The sequence below is a fragment of the Myotis yumanensis genome, unplaced genomic scaffold (genome assembly GCF_028538775.1).
Source record: "Myotis yumanensis isolate MYYU_CA2020_CCGP unplaced genomic scaffold, mMyoYum1.0.hap1 SCAF_1, whole genome shotgun sequence".
NCBI classification, from domain to species: domain Eukaryota; kingdom Metazoa; phylum Chordata; class Mammalia; order Chiroptera; family Vespertilionidae; genus Myotis; species Myotis yumanensis.
In genome coordinates, this window is record NW_027223752.1 from 43,668,417 (window position 1) to 43,692,200 (window position 23,784).

Genomic DNA, 23,784 nt, shown 5'->3' on the forward strand with positions numbered 1-23,784 from the left:
CATGACCAGCTCTCCCAGGCTCCTCTGAAGCCAGCACATGGGATGTGACCCAATCATGACCAGTGTGGAGCTCTTAGGGACAGGAGACATCAAGAGAGATCCTCTCCTTTCTCTGTCAATAAAAAAAATTAATGTGATGTTTGAAGCTGAGGTGGCTATCTTGCAACAAGAGAAGAAGGTCAAAGATGCTCAGAAAGGCAGTCTGGGGCTGGACATCTTTGAGTTGAACCAAATCTAAAACTATCTGCCCAGACTTCTATGAGAAAAATTAGGGTTTTAGGTTGCCTTTGGTTGGGTATTTTGTTACCTGCAGTAGAAAGTATCATTACATTGTTGGGCCCAAATGTTTTTGCTCCTCCTGGGTTTCCTATTTCAGTCAAAAGTACAACTACATTCCCAATCACTCTGACTTAAACGCTTCTTGTCATCTCAGAGCCCTCTCTCGCCACTGCTGTCCATATACAATTAGCATTATTACCATACTTAAACTAATGGCGAGTCAAAGCCAGGGTCACCAATTGTACTACATTAAGCAAAAGTCAAATACAAAATAGAAAAAACCATATGCAACATGTCACTTTTCTCCTCAAATACAAAGTAGTTGTTGGGCAACCAGTAATTACAAAACTGATTTATTCCCCAAAGGAGTTTTACAATCAGCTCCTTGACAGCCCACATCTTCCTGCTTTGGAGATTACGTGTAATCTAATTCATCTTCCCTTGAATCTGGGCTGCCCTTAGTAACTTGCTGACCAACAGAACGCAGCATAAGTGACATCTGGAACTTTGAGGCTAGGACAGAAGAAGCCTCGAATCTCCCCCTTGCTACCCTGAACACTTGCTCTTGGAGTCCTGAGCCATCGCATAAGACACCCAGGCCAGGAGGTGAGTCCCTGGAGACTGAAATGACATGGGAGAGGAGGAGCCACCGTGGACACGAATCCTTCAGTTTCAGCTGCCCAGGCATTTGCCATGTGCATCAGAGACAAACTGCCCATGTGTGCCCTTCAAAATTCCCGACCCTCGCAAAAATTATCAACAAAATTAAATGTTTTTTTCTAAACAACTAAGTTTTGCAATAGTTAGCTACACAACAGAAGACCACCGAACCAATCAGTTCTCAAGGCCTACTGGTGCCAGGGCATTTTCTGATTTGTTAGTATTTATGATAAGTCATTATGGTAATCTGTGTGCTCACCTTCCCCATGCCCAAGGGCATGGGACAGGTACGGGGAGCAGAGTGATTTTACAAAGAGAGGGGCTGTGTTCCTAAAGGAAGTTTTATGTGCTCCTGAACACAGTAAGGCGTCATCTGTGGGATAATCTTCAGTTGTTGGATGTCTGAGATGTGAGGAAAATTTTATATTAGGAGTTATATTATAAAATGAATATTTATAGATCAATATATAAAAGGAATCTGGAGAGCATTCAAAGAATTTTCAGAGGAAGCAGAAGTATGTCATATGGACAATTTTTAGTCCTTATATATTTGGAGCAGGAATAGAAGAGATACTAGGAAAACAGGAGAAGAAAATAACTAGTTATGTCAGAAGTTATGAAGCCAAACTTGCAAACCACCTATATTAGGTATACAAATGGGGCATTCCTTACTAACCTAGACTCAGCGTGTGTGTGTGTGTGTGTGTGTGTGTGTGTGAGAGAGAGAGAGAGAGAGAGAGAGAGAGAGAGAGAGAGAGAGAGAGAGAATCTGAATTTCAAATGAAATTCTTTTTCTTCAAATCCACATCTAGTTTTCTGTTACTGTGTCTTAGAACCAAATGACTCAGGGACTGACCAACCCCTCTTGTCTTGACGTCCTGGATGCTGACTGCTATGTAACCACTGTTCCTGGGTTACATAGCACCTGACTAAATCAAACGAATACAATTTTGGAAACAGCAGCAACCTGCATACTTTCTTTCCTCCATGAGTACATATAATTAGTGTTGTTTTTCTCTCTCAAAAGGAAACAGCAGCAACCTGCATACTTTCTTTCCTCCATGAGTACATATAATTAGTGTTGTTTTTCTCTCTCAAAAGAGAGGGCCTTGGTGAGGCTTATGCGTTGAAGGACCTTTTCTAGATGAATCTCAAGTTTTCACAGAGCTGCTCTGAAGAGCTCTGCATCACATGCCTGATGCTATTCACTGCACCCCATCCGTTGGTGCCCAACAGAACCCCTCAGAAAGAAGTCGGAGTTGTTCTGATAGCCTACCTGCTGGGAAAGAGCTAGGAAGTGTCCTGTACACTCTCCTGGGGGGAGCCAGTGACCTCTGTGTCTTTGGAGTTCCACCAAGGAATGTAATATGAGCTTGTGTTCCCAATAACCTTCGAAATGATGCCCACAACTTGCCCTCTTAAGTAAGGCATGGTAGAGTAAGTACCGGCTCCCTGGCCAATTATTCTGCATGTTTTAGGCAGGTTTAATTTCAGCCACTTTAACTGTTAATTTATTTCAGCCCAGTATACAATTTAAATAAATAAGTGCAAAACTATTGCTGCAGAAAGGATCTGATAAAATGGAAAATAACTACACTGGCCTCTCACAGCCATTCTGGTTCCTAAGTACAAGCATTCAATGACAGGGTGCACTGCTACAGAAACAACATTTTAATCGGTGTGGGAAAGCATAATAATGGAATCTGTTTGAGGCAGGACTGAATGAGGCCAATGAATCGAACCTTTTCCATTCAAAGACAACTTCTGATGTTTATGTTGATGGCAGAAATGTGCACATTTGTGAGCAAATGAATGAGTTTGCGGTGAACTGTGCAGTAATAACTGCTGAATGATTTTACTATGCAGCACTGTGTACACTGTGGTCTGAGCAGTGGTGGGGGGTTGTACTGGAGGCTATCAGCATATATGGTCACATGACAGCTGCCCCAGGAGGTCACTGGCAGTGCACTGCTTCACTGCATTATCTACTGATAACCCAGAACATGACTGAACATCGGGCAAAAGAAAACATTCGTGCCGGATGGTTGTCTCCATATGACCACCTGGTTTGTCCTGCTGAGCTCCGGGTTTATATGTACTCAAGGAAGACAGAGTAAGACCACATGTGGACACTGCAGAGATCAACTTGGTTAGTGCAGCTGATGTTGAAAAAAGAACACACCAGGCCCCAGGTTTGAATCCTAGTTGAGTCACTCACCAACTGTAGTCAAATTACATACCCTCTCTGAGATTTTAGTTATTATCTTTACATTTTATCAAAAGAGGGAGTCGATGTCCACAGCATTAATTTCACTGTATTCAGAGCAGAAGATATAGGATGTAACATGGGACTGTCTCTCCTCCAATACAAACCTGTACCGAGAGCACTGCCTCATGACCCAAAGGGGTTTACCATCAGTTCCTCATAGTCTGTAAAATACACTTGGGAGATTACTACTCTGTTTAGCTTAAAATATATATTAGATATTGACTACATTAATTAGAGATACTCCCAGTATGACAAACATGTTTTTCCAGAACTAATGACTTTTATGTCAGGCTGACAAGTATAATTAGGCAATAAATCCTCAATCAGTCTGGTTCAAACTGTGATAGGGAAGATGAGGTCTCTGCCATCCTTGTCAATTTATGTATAAAATATGTATGAGTACTATTTCTAAAGAGAGGAAATGGCTAAAGGAATTGATAATTTATTTTTGCATGAACATATTCTTTCAAATATTCTATCTTTTCAATAGTTCATATTTCAAATGAGTACCCAAATCATAACTATGATTAGAAAGTCACAAAATGCAAACGTGGTTTTCATCAAAACCAAGGGTGTTTTATATGCAATAAATAAATAAAAGTGATAAGACTATTTGTTAGAGGCAATGACTTTGAACTTGGCACGGGGCCATTCCCATGCCCATCTGGGATCAGCTCCCTGAGCTACTTACTGGATAAATGTTGGCAGAGAACCTACTACTTACACAGTGCTGGACAGGGGCTAGGGTGGAGGCAGGCAATTCAGCACACATGGATAACAGAGAGGGCAAGAACGTTGGAGGAGACCCTGTTTTTAATTTGGAGTCGCTCCTATTCCACTGAGGGTGAACTTGGTCGGTGGTGCACCAGTTCACAGGGATGATCTGACTCAGATGCAGTTCAGGAAACATGACACAGCGAGCACTGTAGTTGAAAAGCTGGGCAAGAACACAATCATGTGCCTGGCGGACATCTGTCGCCGGGAATCCCACCATTACATCGGATGGAAAGCCCTTTGAGGGCAGGAACTCCTGTCTTTTTAAACCAACCTTCAATGCAGGCAGTATACTGCATGACTGACAGTACAGGTCAGGCTGAACTCCCACTCCACCAATGACTGGCTGAGGGCTCGGCACCTTACTTAAGTCCCCTGAGCCTCAGTTTTGCCATCTTACAGGTGCTGGTACTGTGTCCAGGAAAGTCATTGCTGTCTAAGGGCAAAAATGCTTCAGCTACTTCTATATCCCTACAGTTCATCACAAAGTGCTGAACAATGAGAGGTTCAGATTCAAATTTTTATAGATTATGTCTTTGTACTTTTAAAACCTATTAAGCTAACCTAAATGTGCAATCTCCTCTTTCAGTTACTTCATCTCATCTCTTTTGGAAGTAGGGGTAAAGTGCAGTTTTCCCACACAGGGACACATGTCTATATACATAAACATGTTACATTACCAATTACCTGTCTGCACTAGTTACCCAAATGACACCTATTTCTTTAAAAAACACACCTTTATTATTGAGAGTATTCCAGATGTCCCCCCATTGCTCTCCCGACTGCCCTTCTTCCACCCAGATCCCACCCCACCCCAGGACTTCAACACCCTATTGTCTATGTCCATGGGTAATGTATGTATACATATATTAAGTTCTTTAATCTCTTCCCACCCCACTTCCTTCCCTCTGAGATTTGTCAAGTACTCTGTTCCATGTTTCTATGCCTCTGGTTCTATTTTATTCATTAGTTTATTTTGTTCATTAGATTCCTTATTCATTTATTTTGATTTTTAGATTCAATTGTTCATAGATATGTATTTATTGCTATTTTATGTTCATATTTTTTATCTTTTTTTTCTCCTTTTTCTTCAAGAAGGCCCCTCAACATTTCACGTAATATTGGTTTGGTAGTGATGAACTCCTTTAGCTTTTTCTTGTCTGTGAAGCTCTTTATCTGGCTTTCAATTAAAAATGATAGCTTTGTTGGGAAGAGTAATCTTGGTTGTAGGTCTTTGCTTTTCATCACTTTGAATATTTCTTGTCACTACCTTCTGGCCTGCAAAGTTTCTGTTGAGAAATCAGCTGACAGTTGTATGGGTGCTCCCTTGTAGGTAACTAACTGCTTTTCTCTTGCTGCTTTTAAGATTCTCTCTTTGTCTTTAACCTTTGGCATTTTAATTATGATGTATCTTGGTTCATCTTGTTTGGCACTCTCTGCACTTCCTGGACTTATATGTGTATTTCTTTCACCAGGTAAGATAAGTTCCCTGTCATTTTTTCAAATAGGTTTTCAATTTCTTGCTCCCTCTCTTCTCCTTCTGGTACCCCCATGATGCAAATGTTGGTATGCTTGAAGTTGGCTTTCAGTCAAGATGGGAGCATAGGTAAATGCAGTACTCACATCCTCCCACAACCACATCAAAATTACAGCTAAATCAGAACAGCCATCATTCAGAACCACCTGAAATCTGGCTGAACAGAAGTCCTAAAACTACAGAATTAAAGAAGCCACATTGAGACTGGTAAGAGGAGCAGAGGCATAAAACAGGCTAGTCTGACACCCACACGTGGCATTTTATGTGGGCAGGCTATCTTGGCCGTGGAGGCCTCCTGTGAGGAGCAAGGGGTTCCAGCCCCATACCAGAACACTCATCCCAGGGTTCTAGTAATGGAAAGAGAAGTTCCCATAACTTTGGGCTGTAAAAACCAGCAGGGATTGTGGCTGAGTGATAGGGAGAGTTGCTGGAGTCCCAGGCAGTTCCTCTTAAAGGACCAGTGATGGACTTACTTGGACTAACTCCCTCTGAGCTTCAGTGCTGGGGCAGCAGCTTGAAAGGATCCATCAACAAATGGGAGGAACTAAATTGTCTGGCAACAGAGCAAGAACTAGGGGACAGCCTTCTCCCAGACAAAAGTGCCAGCAGAGGTCACTGTTCCTTTGCTGACACCTCCCTGCCACATTACCAACAGGCAGTCACCAAATCTGAATCTTTACCAATCTGGCCCATACTGTTTGCCCCACCTGGTGATTCCCTGAAACTCCGCCCCATCCAATTTGCAGCCCCACCCAAGCTGTTTGCAGTAGCTTTTCCATATGAATGGTCTAACTCAGGCCTCAGACTTTCCTAAAATCTCTCAAACAAGCAACAGTTGGCTTCAGTGTGTCCCATACCTCTCGATAAGTGGCCCCACGGTCGGCACAAGTAGCATTCTGGTTCACAGGTTGGCCTCTCCTGGGCACTTCCAAGTCCAACACAAGTAGCAGCCATCTGCAGATCACTCTGTACCTTATGCCGGGTGGCCCCAGGAAGGGCACAGGGAGTTAGCTGACTTTGCACCTTCCTGGAGACCCCAGAGCTAATGCACCCAGTGGTCTGCTTCAGATCACACCAGATTACAACCTTACCACATCCACAAGCAACACACTCAAGGGGCAGATTTGGAGAGCACCAAAGCCCCACTGAAGCAAGTCCTGCTCCAAAGTGGAATCTCCTGCACAGCAGCCCTTCTGCTGTAGTCACAGCTGGTCTGCACAGCCAATTGGTGTGGGGTGGTCAATCCCTCTCAGTGATGCCAACAGAAATCAATGCTCAACTACAACAGGACAGTGCACACAGCCACACAGGGACATACCGAAAGTGCCCAGCTCAGGTGACTGGAGAGGCTGAGCCATGGGCCTCTATAGGATACCTACTACACAAGGCCACTCTACCAAATCCAGGAGACATAGCAGCTATACCTAATACATAGAACCAAACACAGAGAAGCAGATAAAATCACGAGTCAAAGAAACATGTGACAAATGAAAAAATTGAAGAAATCTCCAGAAAAACAACTAAATGAAATGGAAGCAAGCAAGCTACCAAATACGGAGTTCAAAACAATGGTTTTAAGGATGCTCAAGAAACTTAATGAGAACTTCATGGAACTTACTGAGAACTTCAAGGAACTTAGTGAGAACATCAACGACATAAAAAAGGACCAGTGAAAAGTGGAGGATGCACTAACTGAAATGAAGAATAATTTACAAGGAATTAACAGTAGAGTAGAGAACACTGAGAATCAAATCAGTAATTTAGAATATGAGAAAGCAAAAAACACCCACTCAGAACAGCAAAAAGAAAAAAGAATCCAAAAAATGAAGATAGTGTAAGGAGCCTCTGGGACAATTTCAAGTGTAGCAAAATTGACAGACCATTTCTAAGTGCATACCTTAGTGCAGGCCCTGGAGACACCTCCCCACACTGACTCTCAGTGGCAGGTCCCACAATGCAGGAAAGGATAAGGAAGAGGCGCCATCCTGGAAATTCAAGGCAGTGCTCTGGATTTCACCCATCTCAATGCACACAGTAGACACCAGAACTACTGGCTACCCAAGGGTCTAATCTAACCTTGCAACACGGACCACCCTTTGGTCATCTGGAAAAGGGTGGAGGACCACACTCGTGGTAAGAGATAGAGAAATAGACCTTCAACAAATTCATTCTTCAAAACAGCTGTTCATTTGCTTTTGAACATTTTATGGTTCTAGATATGAATAAGAAGAGGCATGGGAAGAAATGAAGAAGACGCAATATATTTGCAAAATGACAATTATTCCAGTGAACATTAAAACTATGGTGAGATTTCTTTGTTGTATACCTTAAGACTAAGAAAGAGGGAGAGAAACCTAGCTACAGTCACACACAAGAACAGGAGGTGGTAAACTTTAGGGAGAGATAATTAATTGGTCATGGACAATGCTTTAAAGGATGCGTGTGCATCTGCCTGGTACAACATCTAACATCTTGTAATCTGAATAAGTATTTGCATACATACGAGTTACTTTTCACAGGAAACAAAGCTAATTGAAACAATGAACCCTAATAAATAAGAATTATAAATAAAAATAGGACATTTTACAAGATGATGAAGTTGAAAAAGTAAAATTCATTATTCAGTAATTAATTTACATATTTCTTTTTAATAATGCATTTACTGGATAAACAAGATATAGCTGTTTCTAAAGAGTACTGGGTAAAAAATACATAGGTAACCTCCTTCAACTATGTGTCACAGTGAGTCAATAGTAAATGCAAGTCCTAATTTGTTGCCATGAGCAGGCAAACTTCCAGATGCTATAAACTGAATTTGACATAAATCGATTTCATACTAAGATACCCAAAGACCTGCCATATCATTATTTTAATATAGGCTAGTTTATCAGCTGTCAAAGTGATTCCTTGAGTACTGAAGAATAAAAAGACTGAAATTTACCCTTGCTCAAAATAAAACAAAATACAAAACCCTACTGATTATTTATAATGCTAGAAGCAAAAGCCCTCATTTAAAAGAGGGGATGTTTTCAATTTTTTCCCCTCATTTTACTTGGATTTTTATTTTTAAGGTTTGGCCTACATTTAAAATTTGTCCATCTGCTAAAGAATCTCATTTTCTTTATGGAATAAAACCAGTTCAAGAAGGCCACATCATAGTTATATAGAAACATGAAAATATTTACTCTCTAAAGACAACATTTATCTTGGCAGTTGGTATTTTCAAGATGTTGAGCCTGCTGGAATCATACAAGTTCCAATCCTAATATAAAAAAATTTAAGTAAGACAATAACTGTCTTTCCTTGGAAGTACAGGAAACTTACATGTAACTGACTTGTGTGGTCTGCCACTACACATGCCATTCATAAATGTTATGGACAGAAGCTTGGATATATCTTTGGATGTTACTCCTCAAGCCTCAATCAACTGAACTTAAAAGGGCCTTATTATCTGTGTGTCCTTGGGTGATATTGTGAATCTATTTCTTAACCTGTACAGTACCCCAACTACCTTGAAGGTTTATTGGAAAAACTGAAATGATATTTGTAAAGGACCCAGAGTACAGTGCCTAACATACAATAATTACTGTTATATTAGCAATTTTTTATTACTAAAACATTAATAATATTTATCAGATAAGTTAATACTTACTTTTGTAAGGTCCTCCAGGTTCTGGACTGATTTCTAAGACAAAGAATAATTTTAATTAGTTTATATGTACACAGACTATCAAATGTTTCCAGAGTAGTATGCTCCTTCCAATTCCAGACCTGAATCAGACAGCATCACTATTACTAGATTCATGTGAACCTTTGCAGGAAATATTTATGTCTATACTAGCACCGAATATGCATAAGAAATGATAGCATACTGTACAGGGCATTCTGTTCCCTGATTTTTTCACTTAACAGTACAACTTGCAGAATGGTCTATATCCTTAGCTATTAGTGCTGTCTCATTCTTTTTGATGCATAGATATAGCCTTATTTATCCAATAAATCTCATTTTTAATTTATGCAATTAAAAGATTTTTTTTTCCATTTTTACAAACAATGCTGCAATGAACATCCATGTATTCATTTTGCATATGGGAGGATATATCTATACGGTAAATTCCTAGAAATAAAATTGCTAGATCACTTGGTATGTGCACTTTCAATATTGAAAGCTATTGTAACTTTTCATAGAAGTTATACCAACTTAAGTTCCCACCAGATGTGTACAAGAGTGGGTTTCCCCCACACTCACAGTGCATTATTAAGTGTTACGGTCCATACTGTCTGGTATGTGAAAAATCACATCATTGTGCTTTTAATGAGCATTTCTATTGTGACTGAAGCTTAAGATTTTTTTTAAAATTTTTATTTTATCCTCACCTGAGGATATGTTTTCCTATTGGAGATAAACCCATAGAAGCTTCCTCACCATACCTCTATGAATTCATCCTTCCCTTCCAACCACTTCCTCATGCCTAGGCAGCCAATGATTTCTGTTCTGTCACCATAGACTAGATTGCATTTCCTAACATTTCATAGAAATGAAATCTTACACTGTATTATTTTTTTGGTTTGGCTTCTTTTGCTTATCATTACTTTGAGATTTACCCATGTTGTTGCATGTATCAATAAACCATTACTTTTAGTGCTAAGTAGTATTCCCTTATAAGGGTAAACCACAATTTGTTCATCCATTCATTTGCTGATGGACATCAGGTTAGTTCTTATTTTTGGCTATTGAAAATGAGGCTGTTATAAACATTTATGTACAAGTATTTTTTTATGACTACACTAGTGTCCCAGTGCAAGGATTCATGCACATTGAAAGGAAATTAGAAGAAATGTTTTAATACCGCTATTTGCCCTTTCTCTATAACAGAATCGTCAACCAAATTCATGACTGACAATGAAAGATCGAAACACACGTGTGCGATTGGCGCCAGTGAGAGCTTTATATGTATGGCACATGCGGGAGTCAACTTAGCCTTTTATATATACAGAATAAACTTGCTTAATTAGACCTGCTTTCTGATTTAGCTAAACTTTTTCCAGCCCAGTGAAGCACCCCAACTTCTCTTTCAGGTAATTGTCAGCAACACAGCAGTAATTATCAACACGAAGCAGATTTATTATTGTAGATCACACAGGGAGAACAAAGGGTAAAATATTTAACTGCAGCAGTGTTTGACTATATTCTGCACAGTGAGAAAACCTGAAGTCATTTTCAAGGTCCACCATTTCTTACTTCTTTTCAGTCGGGTCAAGTTTCTAAGCTTTCTAAATCTCTGTTTTCCAGCTAATGAAAAGAAAACTGGATTCCACCAAGTCTCCTATCTACCTACTCCAGGACTTCTGGAGGATCAAATAAGATGAGGCATGGGAAAATGCTTCACAGATATTTGGTTAAAATGTAAATGTTTCCACCTGACTATAAAGCAAGTCATGTTTCTGGGCTGAAGAAACTCCAAGGAGGCTAGTCACTAGGGAGAGGATGCCGGGCATTGCTACGTGACATCATCGCCCACAGCCACTGTTTCCCGGGCTGGGCTGGGCTGTGGGCTGCATTTTGAGCCATGAGGTCTCGGCAGCATCGGCTGCGATTTGGTGGGGTGTCACTCTGGGGTGGTGGTGGAGCCTGTGTCCCACTTGGGGGAAGCTGAGTGTTGCTTTGTGGGCACCAGGTCTACGGTGCCGTTTTTCTGTAAATGGCCAGTGTGCATCATGACAGCTCCTTAGTTGAGCATCTGCCCCCTGGTGGTTAGTGCACATCATTGCAACCGGTCAGACGGACACTTAGCATATTAGCTTTATATATATATAGATGCTTTCCTTTCTCTTGGGCAAATACCAAGGAGTTGAATAGCTGGACATACAGTAGGTATATGTTTAACTTTTTAAGAAACTGCAAAATTATTTCCAAACTGGATGTACCATTTGGCATTCCCATCACTAATAATTATGAGTTCCACTTACTCCGCACCCTGTCAACCCTTGGTATTGTCATCTTTTAAATTAACCACTCTTATGAATATGGAGTGATATCTCACTGTGGTTTTAACTTGTATTTGCCTAATGACACTGAGAATCTTTTCATATGATGATTTGCCACCTGTATATCTTCATTAGTAGAGTGTCTGTTAAAATCTCTTGCCCATTTAAAAAAATTAGTCTATTATTGAATTTTGTGAATTCTTTATATATTCTGAATACAAATCTTTTATCAGAGATACAATTTGCAAAATATTTTCTCCCAGCTATATCTTCTCTTTCCTCTGAACAATCTCTTTTGAAGAGCAAATGTTCTTAATTTTTATGTCTAATTTATCAATCTGTCCTTTATGAATCATATTTTTGGCTTTATATCTATGAAACTTTTATTTAATTGAAAAATCACAAATATACTTCTATTTTTCCTTTGAGAAGTTTTATATTTAGATTTATGATCCATTTTGAGCTAATTTTTGTACATGGTAAAAGGTATAGATCAAAGTTCATATTTCTGCATATAGATATCAAATGGTCCAGCATACTTGTTTAAAAGGCTATTCATTTTCAACTAAATCACCTTTGCACCTCTGATCAAAATCAAGTGTCCATATGTGTGTGGGTTTATTTCTGGACTCTATTCTGTTGATCTATCTATATATCTTTTCATCAATACCATGCTGCCTTGGTATTGTACAAAAAAAGCCTTTGAAATCAATTAGTGTAAGTATTCTAATTCTGTTCTTTTTCAAAACTGTTTTAGTTTTCTTAGGTTTTTGCATTTTCAAGGAAATATCAATTTTTAAAAGGCCTGCTGGAATTCTGATTTTGTATGTGTTGAATTTACAAATCGATTTGGGAAGAACTAACACCAATATTGAGTTTTCTGATCTATGCACATGGTATATCTCTTCACATATTTAGAGATATGTTCTATCTCTCAGCAATGTTTTATAGTTTTCACTGTACAAGTCTTTCACATCTTTTGTTAGATTCAACCCTAGGTACAGTCAGTTCTTGCTAGTTGCCATAGTTACATTCTGTAAAGTTGTTCCAAACACTGAATTAGTGAACACCTATGGGAAATATAGAGTTAGGTTCCTGTGAGCCTCTGATCACAACATTCTGGTCAACTAATCAATATGTAAACTTATTTTATGCATTTTTCTTTTAAAGACACCTAGTTTATTAATATACATTTTTTTTACAAATAATTGTTTATAGTGTGAAAGTTGAAACAAAAAGGCAGAGTGTTGCCTTGTTCAACGTCAGCTAGCAACTCAAAATTTTCACTATGCTGTTCATGTCCAAAATTGATTGGGTAAGTGTCACGAGTATTGATTTGAGGGTTACAATAAATTTTAGTGAGCAAGCGAATTTGCAAATATGGACTCTGAAAATAATGAAGCTCATTACATGTTTGATGCTATGTGAACTGGGCTTCTGCAGTGCCTTTTAAAAAACCCCTCATATTACAGTCCATGCTGTCTTTGCCTTATATTCTATATTTTACATGATTACTCAGAAGAGTTGCATTTCTACTTTTATATATATACAACTACATAAACATGGTTGCACTCATTAACTCTCTCATAAGAGCAATGATTAATGAGAATTTTCTCATTTCCTCTCTACCATTCTCCTCCACACACTTTTTACTGATTTTATAATGTTTCTTGCAGTTTGCTTTTTTAAACCATTGAATACTTATATCTTTCTGTTTTAAATTATAGGTATTGTATCCCAGATATAAAATCTGAGGGTATTAGCATGCATACACTACCTCTCACCTTTTCCTCTCTCACCTTTTATTTTATTATTTCTACATTTCAGGCTTTATAACCTTTGTATTCTTTTCTGTAGCAATCACTATTGTTTTAGTTCTTCAGAGCACACTGAATTCAATTATTAAATGCTAGTCTCTTTGAGAGTCTCCATTCACCTCCTATTTGGCTGAAATTTGTCTTCTGGTAATTTCTTCAGTAAGGGCTTATAAAAATTGTATGTCCTGAGTTCTTACATGTTCACCAATATTTGTCTGTTGTCTGTATATTTAAAAGAAATTTGGGGTAAGTAAAGAAAGCCTGGGTCCCTAGATTATTAAATCCTTAGGCAAAAGAATCAGAGCATCTAGCATCGTGCAATAACCGTTTGAACAATCAATCCTCAGATGAAAAGAGTCACTAACAAAAATGAATAAAAGGTATTATTTACAAAAATGCTTTCTCTTATGCATATTCTATCTTAAAACTTTTACATTCTAGCTATTGTCGATGAGAATACAAATGTATTCAAAGGAATAGGGATATCATATAAACAAGAATCCAATGATGACCAGGACAGCACTGGAACATCTCAGAGAAAACAGTCTGATGTGGAAAATCTGTAGACAATCCATCCTATATAATAAAAGCCTAATATGCTAAGTGTCCGGCTGTCCAGTCATCCCTTCAACCAATCAGAGTAATATGCTAATGATATGCTAAGGCCACTCAACCACTCACTATGATGTGCACTGATCACCAGGGGGCAGACTCTCCAACCAGTAGGTTAGCTTGCTGCTGGGGTCCAGCCGATTGTGACTGAGCGAGATGGGCCGACATGCCCTGGAGCCCTGCTGTGGTCCCTCCCTGGCTGGCCAACCTCCCGCGTCCCTGTTGGGTCCCTCGGCCTGGTCTGCACCCTCTCGCAATCTGGGACCCCTTGGGGGATACCAGAGATCCGGTTTTGGCCCGATCCCACAGGCCAGGCTAAGGGACCCCAGTAGTGCATGAATTTGTGCACCAGGCATCTAGTTTATACATAATCAAAAATCACTGGGAAAGTAAAATGGCTTGATATTGAGAATAATGGGATTCAGATATGATTTGGTTATAAGTTAGTAAGATTATTACCATTGATTAGAAGATCTGTCCATGCAGTAAAAAACAGTGTTTACTCCTTGGGTGATGCTGTGGAACAAAACTCCTAGAATTGCAGCTACAAATGACCAGGGCCAATGTTGTATTATTAGACGTGCTAGCTAAAAGAAGACAAATGAAAGGATGGATTTTCCTTAGGACTCTGCCTCTAGATTGCTGCTTAAAATAAATAGTCCTGCCTCTAATTTTTGGGAAGAGACAGAATATGAATACATTTGACCCCAAAAATGTGTTGCTACCTAGTAGATGAAGCCTGTGATGAATGGTAAGCCCTAAAGATGCCACCTATCAAAGCAACTTTTCAAGAGTAAAACTATATAACCAGAGTAGACAAGTCTCATTTATAGTACCTGAAAAGCCATCACTTTCAGTCATATATGTATGTGTTAAGTCTAATTAGATTATCAATCTATATGTATAAAATCCTCTGCTTGCATACACTCTAGAAATAAGAAACCAAAAACAGATTTATAAAATAAACCTCTGTACCCATAACCAAATTAATAATAATTTCTGCATATACAGTGCCTTTTCAAGGTAGAGCATTTTCATGTATAGTTTACTTAATAATTTGTGCACACAGCAACCATGACATAGGTATAATTATCCCCATTTTGTAAAATAAGAAATCTGACTTGGAGTGGATAAGTGATTTCCTAAGTGAATGGGCAAGTCAACACTGTAGTGTATACTCTGCTATTATACTTCATTGCTTTTTTTAGAGAAGAATTGTCAAGTTTGGGGAACAGGGTTTATATAAACTTTCATTATCTAATTTATGAGGTCACAGCTTTGGGCATCACTTTGAAAGCAATGTAGTTCACCCACCTATCAAACCCTCTTTCCATCATTAGAAATGAAAAACCATAACAGAAGTAAGGGAGAACCAGGAAAATATGGCATTATATGTAAGAATGAGTTACAAAAATAAGCAGAAATCAAAACTGTCACATGGGGCAGAGAGATTAAGCAGGAGAAATCCGGGAGGCCAATTAATTTAAGTCATTTTTGCAATCACAGTATACAGTTTAAAAATATCAACAGAAGTTGAAATTGAGGCATATTACTAGTATTCAGTAGTTTCTAGAATTTCCTTGACAGCATCATACCATCCTTGCCAAAACCATCCAGTCCCAAAAGTTGCCAAGTGTGAACAACTGGAAAACCTTTTTCCCTGGAGCAAGAACATTCAGGGGGCAAAGGGAATTCCCAGCCTCATACAAGTGTCTAGAGACAGCTGGTTTGCACATCATCTACAGTGCCTCCTTTTCTTAGTGAAACCTCTCATTTCTGATTTTCTTCAAAACACCCATCTCCTATTTTCTTTACTCTCCTACTCTGAACATGGATATGCCTGTCCACATTCATTTTGAAGTCTCCATAACTGAACATCTCAGTCGACTAAATGCTGTAATACCTTGGCATAAGATTATGTGAGCTTCTTGAGGTATTCATCATACTATTTACTCTCACAAAGGTAATCACCAAACCCTCAAATATAGTTTATAAAGAACTGTTTTGCATACTTTAAAAATCAGCTTTAAATATAATTTACACTTAATAAAATTCACCAATTGTAAGTGCACAATTCGATGATTATTGACAAATGAATATCATCATGTAATTATCTCTTCAATCAAGATATAGAAAGGATCCATCATCCCAGTTCCTCCATGACTCTTGACAGCCAGTCCCCCTTCCTTTCCTCTTTCCCAACAACCACTGATTTGCTTTCTATCACTAGAGTTATGTCTTTTCTAAAATATTATATACATGAAAACTTAATGTACAGTCTCTTGTATTTGGCTTCTTTAAATTATCTTTTGAGATTTATCTATGTTGTGTGTATAGTTATGTAATTTGTTCCTTTTTCTATTTATTAATGGTATTCCATTGTATGGACATACTATGATTTCCTTATCCATTCATTAGCTGATGGATATTAACATTATTTCCAGTTTTTGCCCATCATGAACAAGGCTGTGAATACTGTTTCCATTTTTCCTGGGTAAATACCTAAAAGAGAGTTGCTGGATCGCATGGTGAGCAGGCGAAGAACTCTTTTCTGTTATTTCTTTATTCATACTTTTTATGCATCTATTGAGATGATCATATGGGTTGGGTTTTTTTTAGTCGGTGAATTACATTGATGGTTTTTTGTTGTTTTTTTTTAAATGATAAACCAACCTTGCATTCCCAGGATAAACAATGCAAGAATCCTACAATTTCCTCCCTCCTGCCTTTAATGTTGTCATACATTTTACTTCTATATGTGTTATAAGCCCCATACATTATTATTCATTTGCTTTAATTAGCCAATTATCTTTTAAAGAGATAAGAAATATCTTTTATATTTAACCTCATCTTTACCATGTCTAAAGTACTTTGTGTAAAGCCAAATTTCCATCTAGTATATTTTTTCTTCTGCCTCAAAAACTAACATTTCTTGTGCTGGTTTGCTGGCACTATTTATAGCATTGTTTAAAAGAGGATTTTAGTTTTCTTTCCTTTTTGACAGATTTTTATGCTAGGTATAGAATTCTACGTTGACAGTTTCCCTTTTTTGCTCCATCTTTCTGTCCTTCCCTTCTAGTACTTTAAAGATGTTGACCCATTGTCCTTTGGCTTGTAGCATTTCTGATAAATATTTTTGGTTTTTCATTCTTTGTTCTTTTGCACATACTGCCTCATTTTTCTCTGGGTCCTTTCTAGATTTTTTCATTTTTGTTTTCAGCAGTTTGACTGTAATGTGTCTTACTGTGATATTCCTTATGTTTCTTCTCTTTGGGGTTCAATGACCATGTAAATCTTGGATTTATCATTTTCATCAAATTTGAAAAAAATTATGGCCAATCTGTTCTTTCCTCTTCTAACCCCCATTTTTCTAAGACACCAATTACACATATTTGAGAACACTTGATATTCTTCCACAGTTTATAGTGGCTCTCTTCATTTTGTTTAATCATTTTCCTCTCTATGCCTTATACTGGATACTTTCTATTGATGTTTCTTTAAGTTCACTGATCTTTCCTTCTTCAGTTTCTAATGTGCTTTTACCTCAACTAGTGCATTTTCTATGGCAGACACTTCATTTTTTCACTTTTGGAAGTTTTGGTTGGGTCTCTTTTGTACTTTCATTTCTCTCAACATGTTTATGTTTTCCTCTACACGCTTGATCATAAGGAATATAATTGTAGCAGCTGTTTTAAACTTCTTGTCTATTAATTCCATCTGTAATTTCTGGGTTTGTTTCTATTGATCCCCCCCACACTATCAGTCATATTTTATTGCTTTTTTGCATTTCTAGTAACTTTTTATTGGATTCCAGATACTTAGTTTTGTTTGTGGATGGTGGATTTGTTAAAGGTAGACTTGTTCTGGCAGGCAGTTAAGTTACTTCAGATCAGTTTTCTCTCTCAAGGCTTGCTTTTGAGCTTTGTTGGGGCAAGTCCAGAGCAGACTTTGATCTAGGGATAATTCAGCCTCATTACTTAGGTGACACTCTTCTGCAGACTCTATCCTATTTCCCTTTTTTTATGAGGTTTTTCCACATTGCAGGTGGGAACATGAACTAATCCCTTTGTGAGCTGCAGAAATTATTTGACCTATTGCTTTCCAGTGGTTCTTTTTTATTTTTAAATATATTTTTATTGATTTCAGAGAGGAAGGGGGAGAGAAAGGTAGAATCATCAATGATGAAAGAGAATTATTGATTGGCTGCCTCCTGCACACCCCTTACTGGGGATCAAGCCCCACAACCCAGGTACGTGCCCTTGACCAGATTTGAACCTGGGACCCTTCAGTCCGCAGGCTCAACGCTCTATCCACTGAGTCAAGCCAGCTAGGGCTCCAGTGGTTCTTTTCCCACCCTGTGGAGTTTTGTCCTACACATGAGCAAAGCAGTACTTAGCCAAGGGCTCAAGGGGCACCCTCTGCAGGCATGCAGAACCCTTTCTCCCTAGGAAGCCTCCTCATCTCTGGTGCTCTCCCTCACAAATCCTGGCGGCCTCAACTGTAATCAGTGAGATCACAGGGCTGTCTGGTTCCTCATCCCTGTGCCTGTGCCTGGAAACTGCCTTCCGGCAACAAGATGCGGGGAGGATGCTTCCCTCCTTTATTTCCCTTCTCTTAGGGATCCCAGTCCTGAGCTGCCTGTTGTGCAATATCTGCAAACAGTTACTTAAAATAATTTGTCCAGTGTTCCAGTTGTTTACAGCAGGGGGAGGGAGAGAATTTCTGTAGCAGTTAATTCTCCATGGGTAAAAACAGAATTGTTTTGTATACATTTAGGAAGTCTTGAGGAGGGTTTAGGGCAGCGGTTCTCAACCTGTGGATGGCGACCCCTTTGGCGGTCGAATGGCCCTTTCACAGGGGTCGCCTAAGACCATCCTGCATATCAGATATTTACATGACGATTCATAACAGTAGCAACATTACAGTTATGAAGTAGCAACGAAAATAATTTTATGGTTGGGTCACAACATGAGGAACTGTATTTAAAGGGCCAGAAGGTTGAGAACCACTGGTTTAGGGGATAGAAACTTGAAGTGATGACAACTTTAACCATAGCAATTCAACTTCTTGAATGAAAACACTCCTAATAACATTAAACATTAATAGTACTCTAGTAGTAAGCTAGTTCTCGCTAATATTATTTTATTTTCTTCTGGGCACTTAAGAGCCTATGTTTATTTTATTGCTTACTGTCTTCCTCCCAGGTTACATTAGAAACTGAGCTCTGAGAGGGTGGGAACTTTTTCTATGTTGTTCACCACTTTTATCTCCAGTACTAAGAAAAGTTCCTGGTACACAGACACATATGCAGTACAAACTACTTTATAGGACAATCGTGTACATCTACAATAGAAAACATACTTATTTGCTATAAAACTAATTTTGGTTAAGTCATATCCTACTTGTCCTTGATTGTCCACTATACATTGTTAAAATAGGGTCCTATATATGCAGGCAAATATGAAGAAAAAGATACACACTCAAACTCATATTTTGAAAGGAAAAATAACTTTGATGCATGTAATAATGCAGAGCATCCTATTCAGGCATCTGGTACCTTTTAACAGCACACACTAGTACAAATCAGAAGATAAAGGCTATGTACAGAAGACAGGACATATGTTCTCAAAAGCTGTCACTTTAAAAGGTATGACCTAAATTAAATTAATCAGAGCATATGGGATGAAGGAGGGGAGACCTATCTGATATCCATCTACCTACAACAACATATTTTGTTATTTAAGTTATAGGCAAGGCTAACTAGTGATTTCATTTATTTTATTTATAAGTTATTTCCTAAGAAGTTCTGAGGTTTTGTGATTTCTAACTATGTACAATTTATGTAAAAGAGGAGAAGTCAAACTTTAAGATTCAGCCTCAACATAAAATCTCTGCTAACAGATTCAGAGACAAATTGGAGTTCATTTTTATTTTCAATAAGGTTTCAATAAATGTTTTCTAGACACCCCCTTTCTCTAGAACCATACCTGGCTTCTGACATTTCTAATTTATTTTTATTTTGAACTGAATGATTTTTATCTCCACCTAACTCAAACTGACTCCATCATGCATATGCTGCAGGTTAGATGTCCAGATTAGATGTGTTTTAACATAAATAATGTTATGACTGTATTTCCCAAGACTTCTTTCAAAGCTGGTTGACGTGGCAAATGACATGATTGGGTTATTCTCACACCATAGCTGTTCCAATAAAGACTGTTGTGTTAATGAACGCAGTGTAGGAACGAACATCTTTGCTTTGGTCAGTCTTACTTTAAAACAGGGATTTACTGCCATTAGCTAAAAACATATTTTTAAAGGCCTAAATTCTCTTTCTTAAAGGGAATTTCTTGTCACCTCCTACTGTCTAATGAGCACAATGATAGCACAGAGCACTCAACAGTGTTTGCCAAACGAATCAATTATTGAGCTATAGTACCCTATCCTCTCAAGCATTCTAGATGCCTGAGATATTACCCTGTGCTATTCTCAACTTAAATTAACTAAAAATTCTGAGTTCGACCTCACAATCCATTTATGAACAAATGAAAAAACAAATAAACAAGAGAATTATGGTACGCAGTGCCTGAAGTCTCAAGCTGTCATGTCAATCAAGGCAGGAATACAAAATGAACATAAATTGAAGAACTAAAATATCACAAATGTGGCTACTACTGATGTAGCAACCCCAGAGCTTTAACAACTCAGCACGATATGCTATGCTAGCTGTAAACAATTGAGGCATTTTAAATTTTATGCTAAATGGACCTTCATTTATGCTTAGAGGCCGCTCTCTAAGAGCTGTAGATGTCAAAAACTTGGGATTGGGACTTGGCTTTGCCTACCCCCTGCAGAGGCTGCAGGTTATGGTGGGACTAAAGCAGGTGTGGAGTCAAGCAGGCTCCGCTGCATTCCAGCTCTGCGAATGCAGGCAGGTCACTTACTTCCCTGCATCACAACTTCTGGGGCTAACAATACCCACCCCATAGGACTGCTGCAGGGTTAAACCGAGTACCCAGTGAAGACTACTGCTACTTGACCTGAAGTCACTTACTTACCCTTCATATGCTACTATGTTTTCAACTGTAAAACATCAATAATAACTATCCTATTTTCCTTACACAGTTTTTGCAGGGATACAAAACAAGAAAATAAACTGATTTTTTTAAGGTCAAAGCGCTACACAAATATTATACCACTATCTTCCTAGGAGGGTAACTCCACTTGTAATGGAAGGAGATACACTCAGGGGAACAAGTACAAATGCTGGTTTCTGTTTATAAAGACCGCCTGAATCAGTGGAGCGTCACAGGGCTGTGCGCCTACCCCATTCACTGTGGGTTGTGTGGACAGTGAGTGTTAGCTACTGATGGTTCACAATGGAGCCCTTTTCTCGGGAGGGTCCCTCGTACCACCTAGTGCAGGAATGACTGGAAGATAATGCTCTTCCCTCAGGAGCAGCCTGCACTCTGTAAGTAATGAAAAAGGCTGAGCCCCTGCCGCACACACAGTGGGCAACATGTGGCCCCATGCTTCAGAGCTCCCTGGATCAGGCTGGGGCTGCACTTGAGCTAGAAGCACATTTTCTCAGCTTCTTCTCTGGCTCTCTCCTGCTCCCCGCACTTCCTACTGCTTTCTTCTCATAGCAATTCCTCGATAAGCCACTTACACAGACATATTTGGAGCCCCTGCTCTGCTCTGGGCTGCGGTTATAAAGATGAAGTCAGACACAGTTCTTGTCCCCAGGCTACTCACATAGGACCTTGTACCTGACAGAATGCTCCAGAAGGATTTGTTGAATTAAACTGACCATGGCTTGGAAGATAAGGATTCTGGGAAGATGTGGTCTTTGAGGGGGATGCTAGGGTAGCAAGATTTAGACAGAATAAGAAAAGAGTATCTTGGGGGAAGGGAAGGCATTCACAGTGAGAGAGACAAGACTTGTAAATATGAAGAGCCAAGCACTGTGACAGGGCTGACAGACAAATGCAGCACATAAGTAAATGATGCCAAACAAACAGAGGAACTACAAACAGCCCAGAGGACTTGACTTACTTTTCTCCCCTCCCACCCTGACAGGTACCAGGAACAGAGTAAACGCTCAATATTGTTTGAATTTTAGTGGACATTAATTCCTTAAGCTTAGACATCTCACATGTGAATTTTCAGAAACCAAAAGGTACCCATATCAATCTTTTAAAACCAATGACTACATCTGAGCATCAAGTAATCCATCTCCCAAGGCCAACTCACAGAACTACTACTCCAGGGGTGAGCTGATAAAACACTCACACCTGCATGTGACAGGCACAACAGAAGCATGCAAACAGAAGGCGAGGCAACTGGGAGAGGAGACCGTGCACTTTGTTTTTGAACTGGCAAGTAACCATGTTTATGAGATGTTCACTCAGAGGAAAACCCTCTTCCAAAATGGTATGGTGAACACAGACAACTAGCATGTGCTGCCTTCCCTTGGGCAATAAAATATTTGTGGGTTTTAAACAACTAACCCTTGGAACAGTAAGTAGCAGCAGGTCTCTACTGTGTTCTGGCCCTATGAGAGCCACTTTCCTTCCTTGAATCCTCTCAACTGGATTCTCCCTGTTGCAGATGCAAACCCAATTCCTGAACATGGCACTCAGGACTCACTAGGAAGTGGCCTCACATTACCCTTTGGCCCAATCTCCCAATATGTGCCAGCCACTCTGCTTTATAAACCCTCCTGGGGTTTTCCACGCCTCTCTGCCTTGGCCCTGCTAGGTCTCATGCCCCGTTTCACAACCAGCCCTTAACAAAATGGTAAGCCCTGGTTAAAAGCTACCTCATGTGTGAAGGTTTCCATGACTCTCCTGATGATTAGAAGGAATCACTCCTTTTTCTGGGCAGTTATTTTATTTCTCTGTGCATCACTCCTTTCAACTTAAAAATGGGACTAATAAGCTGTATTCTGTCATATTAGAATTATCTGAAAGGTTCAAATCAGGGGATATATGTAGTTCCTAACTTCTAAAACCTTAAAAAGTGGAAGACTGAATAAAAAGGTGCACAAAACTTAATGTTCTCATCATTGATGATATTCAATGAAGCCAATGTTTAGTTGGGTCATGTGACATGTTCAGTGCATACTAACAGCATAGTAGACACTGACAATTATTTTTGTATTCTATTTCACATTCATGCAACCACTTTTAATGGAGATTAAATCAACTCAGTATTCTGAAATATATTTTAACTAATTACATTAAATTTAATCTTGAGACAAAAATTCCAAATAGAAACTTGTAAATGTCTGTGTCAGTTATGTGGCAGGTAGCCTAACAGAATCAAAATAGCACTCATACTGTGTGTGTGTGTGTGTGTAATAAAACTGTGGGCATTTTTAGACATTTGCCAAACTATAGACATCTGTTGTTTATATTTCAAGTTTCCCCAAATTTAGAGTAATTTATCATTCTTCCAGACTGAGTAGCAAAGTCTACTCACTAAATGACTACTTTCTTAACAAGATTTGATGAAGCATCTAATAAGGTCTGCTGTGACATTCTTTTACATACAATGGAGAAATATAGCTAGAAAATGATTTACACTTGGGTGAATGATTATGCTTAAAAGATCAGTTTCAACCTAACAGGAGCCCTCTGATGGCAAATATAGAATTTTGTTCTAACCTCTGCTAAATTCAACCTTTTTAATCCACAATTTTCAAGATGTCAAGGAGAGTAGATGGATCATAAAAAAATGATATAAAACCAAAGAAAGTGAATTCACTGGATGACGGGGTCAAAATCTATCCAATGATGATATACTATAAAAACAGGCCAAGTCAACCAAGATAAAATATTTCTAAG

The 23,784-nt window shown here is 38.9% G+C and overlaps 1 protein-coding gene across 4 annotated transcripts in view; it reads right to left on the minus strand.

Annotated features, from left to right (window-relative positions):
- The window catches only part of PELI2 (pellino E3 ubiquitin protein ligase family member 2), a 176,291-nt gene that overhangs the window by 23,713 nt on the left and 128,794 nt on the right, over positions 1-23,784 (minus strand). For 2 of the 4 annotated variants that reach the window (XM_070419198.1, XM_070419183.1), the window contains exon 3: positions 9,172-9,204. The exons of the other annotated variants lie outside the window; for them this stretch is intronic. In XM_070419198.1, the coding sequence (XP_070275299.1) occupies positions 9,172-9,204 (33 nt within the window). The remainder of the gene's footprint in view (positions 1-9,171; positions 9,205-23,784) is intronic. 4 annotated transcript variants of the gene reach the window in all.